General features: G+C 40.4%; 1 protein-coding gene across 3 annotated transcripts in view; it reads left to right on the forward strand.

Moving 5' to 3' along the window:
* Nucleotides 1-3,174, forward strand: part of LOC132480585 (transmembrane protein 258-like) — a 49,598-nt gene extending 46,424 nt beyond the window's left edge. For all 3 annotated transcript variants that reach the window (XM_060084915.1, XM_060084924.1, XM_060084903.1), the window contains one exon: nt 2,310-3,174. In XM_060084915.1, the coding sequence (XP_059940898.1) occupies nt 2,433-2,672 (240 nt within the window). In that variant the 5' untranslated portion in view covers nt 2,310-2,432 and the 3' untranslated portion in view covers nt 2,673-3,174. The remainder of the gene's footprint in view (nt 1-2,309) is intronic.
* The last annotated feature ends 2,826 nt before the right edge of the window (nt 3,175-6,000 follow it).

Here is a 6,000-nt window from a genome sequence, read left to right on the forward strand (position 1 = left end):
TAATTCAGTCTTAGGTGGTCAGTGAAGGAAAAGAATATTAATAAACATCTCTTAAATAGTGTTCACTGTATGCCAGACATCATTCCAATTGCTTTATACCACTGTTTAATTCATTTAAGGATTCCAATGATGCTAAGTGAAGAGCCAATTTGCAAAGTGAGGAGAGAGGTCACTGGAGCATTACAGGCAAAAAGAACAGCAGGTGCAAAGGCCCAGAGGTAAAAGAGCATGAAAGAGAAATAGATACAGTGGTGCCCCAGAAGCAGCTCATGCCAGTTCACCAGATCTAACTGTTAAGTATTCAGGAATTTTGTAAGCTAGTAACTGTTGGTAGCTCAAAATTGGCCACAACAGAAGTATTTATATTATGGAAGATGGCAAATATTACAAATCAATCAGCATTGTTTTCGTGTTTTGTTTTATGTATTTTTTGAGAACCATTTATCAGTGCATCACTGATCCTGAGGTACAGGAAATAATAACCTGAAATTCTTTGTTTGCATGTTTATCTTGGCATCAAATTCTATGCGCAGTTATTTGCATTTTTTAATGGAGTTCAAGGTCATTTTGTTGACAGACATGATTACAATGGTGTGCCAATATCATCTTCAAAAGAGAAAAAAGATGGCATGTTAAAATATCATATGAACATCATTTACATTTCACTGGCATTTTGACCCAATTTAAACTGAACAATTAGATCCCTACGTTGTATCTCAAATATACATAACATCTTCTATCTCAGTAGCTTAAGCTAATCTAGCCCTCTCAAATTATAAAAAACCCTCTTGTTGTCATGATGCATAGATAATAGCAATTTTTACATCCAGATTAGATGTAGAGTCTATGCATAAAGCACAATGATCTTAAAACTCTTAGGAAATCATTTAGGACAAGGAGGTAAATGCCCCCAATTCTCCTCACCATGAAGTAACATTAAAATGCACATCCAAGGCAGATGAAAGCAGCCCTGAGAGGAAGAAGCTTTCGCTGATCAAGAGCAATGTTTTAAGTTTAATTGAGGAAAAAAAACACTGTCTAAAAGTGGCAACATTCAGTAGCAAAGAAATGCTGTGTTTCTCGTGAATATCTCTGTTTACCCGTTGCTGAGACCTAGAATATGACGAGGGGGTGTAAGCTTTGCTGCAGGGGAAACCCTGAAACGTAGAAATCATATGGTCGAGCATGAAGAATGGCTGGGTCCAGAGCAAGGAGAAGCTTCTACCGAGAAGGGAGATCACTTTTTTCTGCTTTTCTATGGCTTCCATGCTTTTCCCTGGGTCTGCAGCGAGTTCATACACCAGGTTATTTATGTGTTCATATATTTATTCAGATTTTTAAAAATTGCTGAGCAAATCCTCCACTCAAAGTTCCCAGAAATACATTTACAGATTTTAAAAACAACTCACTGAAAGACATTTTTTGGCGGTATAGTTGATTTACATTATATTAGTTTTAGGTATACAACATAGTAATTCAGCATTTTTATAGATTATACTTCATTTATAATTATTATAAAATATTGGCTGTATTTCCTGTGCTATACATTATCCTTGTAGTTTATTTATTTTATACATATTAGCTGTACCTCTTAACCCTCTACCTCTATCTTGCCCCTCCCCCTTGCCCCTCCCCCTTGCCTCTTCTCTCTAGTAACCACTAGTGAGTTACTAGTTATAAGTCTGTCTGACTTAGTTCACTTAGCATAATACCCTCCAGGTCCATCCATGTTGTTACAAATGGCAAAATTTCATTCTTTTATATGGCTGAGTAGTATTCCATTGTGTGTGTGTGTGTGTGTGTGTGTGTGTGTGTGTGTGTGTGTATACCATGTCTTCTTTATCCATTCATCTGTTGATAGACACTTGGGTTGCTTCCATATCTTGGCTATCGTAAATAGTGCTGCTGTGAACACTGGGGTGCCTATACCTTTTGGAATTAGTGTTTTTGTTTTCTTCAGATTTATACCCAAGAGTGGAATTGCTGGATCATATGGTAGGTCTATATTTAGTTGTTTGAGGAACCTCCATACTGTTTTCCATAGTGGCTGTACCAATTTACATTTCCTCCAACAATGTACAAGGGTTCCCTTTTCTCTACCTCCTTGCCAACATTTGTTATTTGTGGTCTTTTTGATGATGGCCATTCTGACATGTGCGAGATGATATCATCATTTTGATTTGCATTTCTCTGATGATTAGTGATGTTCAGTATCTTTTCAAGTGCCTGTTGGCCATCTGTATGCTGAAAGACAACTTTTGTCTTGTCTACCATCTTTCCCATTCAGAGCTCACTTTTTTTTTTTACAGGATCATTCTGGGCAGTCTTCCTGATGCCATCACAGCCTCTGCCTGAACCCCAACAGGAAGGTCCAAAGCAGCAGATGCAAACCCAGACAGGGCAAACTGGTGGATTACTCTGTGTCCAGAAAAATGGAGCTCAAGGCCATGAACAGATACACCATCCCAGGGAACCTGGCTGTCTTCCCCTATCTGACCATGGGGTTGCTGGCTATTGGCTGGTTCTTCACTCGCTGGTACTTTGTTTATGAAGCCACCTCCACCAAGCACACTCATGATATGTACAAAAAGCTTCTCATCTCCTTGGTGGCCTTGCTATTCATTGACTTTGGAGTTCTCTTCCTGTTACTCTGGGTTGGCATCTACATATGAGCTCCAAGGGATCCAACCAGGTAGAGTCATTGAATCTTGGTTTTTGTAAATTAATTTTTTTAACTGTTGCTGTAAGTGTCCCATCTGCTGCTCACAGTAAAGGCAGATGTGGAAAGAGAAAGAAAGAAGGAAGAAGAAGAGGAAGAAGAAGAAGGAGAAGGAGAAGGAGAAGAAAGAAGAAAGAAAGAAAGAAAGAAAGAGAGAACGAAGAAAGAAAGAGGAGGAAGGGAGGGAGGGAAGGAGGAAGGAAGGAAGGAAAGAAGGAAGGAAGGAAGGAAGGAAGAAGGAAGGAAAGAAATCCTGAATAGGAACGTCAGAATAAGTTTGATGCTGGTAAACTGCTCAGCATTGCCCCTGACCTTCAGAACTAGGACCATGTCATCCTCATAGCATTTACTCAGGGCCACAGCTGCAAAGTCATGGAAACCTGCAAAGCAAGCCCATCATCAGGCAATAAAAATCATAATAGCACTTACTATGTGCCAGGCACTGTTGATTGAGTCATTAAAAAAAAACAAAAACAGGGCTTCCCTGGTGGCGCAGTGGTTGAGAGTCCGCCTGCCGATGCAGGGGACGCGGGTTCGTGCCCCAGTCCGGGAAGATCCCACATGCTGTGGAGCGGCTGGGCCCGTGAAGCGGCTGGGCCCGTGAGCCATGGCCGCTGAGCCAGCGCGTCCGGAGCCTGTGCTCCGCAACAGGAGAGGCCACAACGGTGAGAGGCCCACGTACCACACAAAAGCAAACAAAAAACAAACAAAAACAAAAGCAAAACTACCTTTTGTGGTAATGCTATTATTATCCCCCATTAGAATTCTCTAAAAAGGCCCCCCAAATACCCATAAGTAATACATGGATCAGAGTTTATCCAAAATAAATGTCATAAGCTTCCGGCTAGCCCTAATCTGCACTCCATTAAATATGGCCTTGCCTGTGCTGATGACACTAGTTGTTAGTTAATTCTAAGGGAAGGAAACCAAGTCAGTGTTTAGGGTGTGAACTGACAGATGGGTTAGCAATTCAAATCTTTCTCAAGTCAGGGGTTTTTATTTTATCTCCATAGCCACAGCCTAGGTACAGCACCCCACCTCTCAGTCCCCCATTTCTAGAGGTCTTCTGTGGCTTAATTTTGAATGACTTGTCTTGGGTCATCTGTCTTGAGTAGTATTTGTATATTATCAGCATCTACCAGCAGGTGTCTCTAGGTCGCTGAAGGAGCTTGATTAGATTTTGGAGAAGGAAAGAATAAAAAGGGTATTTGGGACACAACAAGGCATGAAGCAAATACCAAGTGATGCCCTACTCCAGGACCAACCCCATACCTCCAGGTGGCAATTATAAGTGAGTGAATGTGTGTGTGTGTGTGTGCACACACACATCCACCCTTCCCCTTCAATGCACATATAAGGAAAAAATATAACTTGGAACATTAGGAAACATTTAGAGCAGCCATAGAACAAATTGCAGAAATATGGATAGATGCAATACAAATCATCTTAAAGCCTTCAAATGCCCTGCTTTTGTTTGATGTCTGTAGAAATTTGCATTTATAAACGAGAGTCTGAATGAGTATGTTAGGCTAAACCCTGCTTTCTCTGATCTTCTTGGCATGGACAGCTAAAGATAGACTCAAAAATTAGTTAAAAATCAGGGACTGTGCCTTGGCTACACAGGGTGAGCACTGTACAGATTTGGTAGTACAGAGATCATTCTGTGAGCTTCAAGTCTCTGGAAACTCAGAGTAAAGACCCTGGAGATGAAGCAATTTCTGGACTCTACATCTGGATTTCTGAAGGCTCACAACCACTTTTAAAAATCTGTGATTGATATCTGAATGATACCAATCACCCAAAGAATAGTGTTAGGACAGGATGAAGTCACCTTACAATACTTGAACATAGAGGATCCATATCCTACAAGAGCCAGTGGAGTCTTTCCAAATTAGTGGGGTAGTCGCCAGTTCCCACCAAAGAGGGAGTGGGGTGGTGGAAAGAAGGGCCTTGAGTGGCTCACTCATGGTCACTCTTAACTAGATAACACAGATAATTTGATTGAAACACTAGCTTTTCCGACCAATACTTAACAATGATGCCTATGAACTGATACTATTTTATTGTTTCATGGTAGTTAGCAATGTACAGTCAGAACCAGAAAGACTCGGTTGAATTGCAGATGGCTCATTTGGTAAAGCACGAATGACAAGAAGGTGGATCTGAGAAGACAAGTGAATGGACGTGTTTCTAAGGAAATTCACTGGTACATCCATCAGGAAGGCTTCACACCGAACTTCAGGTGGAGGGAAAGAAAGCTGGACGAGCAGGTACAGTGGAGGAGGTGATATGACAGAGGTCAAGGGCCAAACAATTGCCCCAGGTTTCTGAACAGAGACGGTGTAGTGTAAAGGCTCACCTTATAGGATCCAGCACCAGATTGCCTGGGTTCAAATATTTGCTTTACTTATTATTGATACCTGTGTGCCTTTGGGCAAGTTTTATATACTATGTGCTTCATACACTACGTGACTCATCTATAAAATGGGGACAATAATAGTACCTAGTTCACAGGGTTAAATATGTTAATAGTGTATTAAGCTTTTAAAACAGGACTCGGCTTCTATTAAGAACTCAATATGCACTAAGCTATTGTTAGTGATCTTATGTAAAGGATGACGAACCACTGTTGGTGAGCTTTTAAGAAATCACGGGAGCATAAGCTGTGCCAGAGGCAGCAAATATCACAAATATTTTTAAGTAATAAAAGATAGAGTTTGGGAGATTTAATAGATCAATGAAAAATTAATCAACAGTCAATCTAAAAAACAAATGGAAAATTTTATTCACATCAACCTGAGGATTATAACCAAGGAGACAATCTTTCAGAAAGCTCTGAGGACTGTTCCAAAGATGTAAAGGGGGAGGCTAGTATATATGTGATTTCAGAGAAGGGGTATGTACGATCAAGCACACCTCTTGGTAGAAGGTTACTGCTATTCGCAAGGAACAGATATCTTCTTTAAAGGTTTTAGTGCTTTTCTAAGTATAGGAAGATGCAAGAAACTGGGTTCATAAAATTTTCTCCTGAATATATCTATGTGAGGGCTAGTTCTTCCATTTTTCCCAGAACACAAATTGCCTCGTCCTGATCTTCGCTCTGAATTCTTTCAGGATATACTGTAGGTCAGTGACTGCAGTGGCTAATGACTTGATTCTTGTAGAACTGGATGGTGGGCAATAGTCTTTATTTTACAGTTTCTTCCTTTTCGGTCTTAATTTCAATCAAGGCTTGGGAAACATTTTATGACAGGTTTGTCCCACAGTGCTAAGAATGCTTA

The sequence above is a fragment of the Mesoplodon densirostris genome, chromosome 2 (assembly GCF_025265405.1).
Source record: "Mesoplodon densirostris isolate mMesDen1 chromosome 2, mMesDen1 primary haplotype, whole genome shotgun sequence".
NCBI lineage: Eukaryota > Metazoa > Chordata > Mammalia > Artiodactyla > Ziphiidae > Mesoplodon > Mesoplodon densirostris.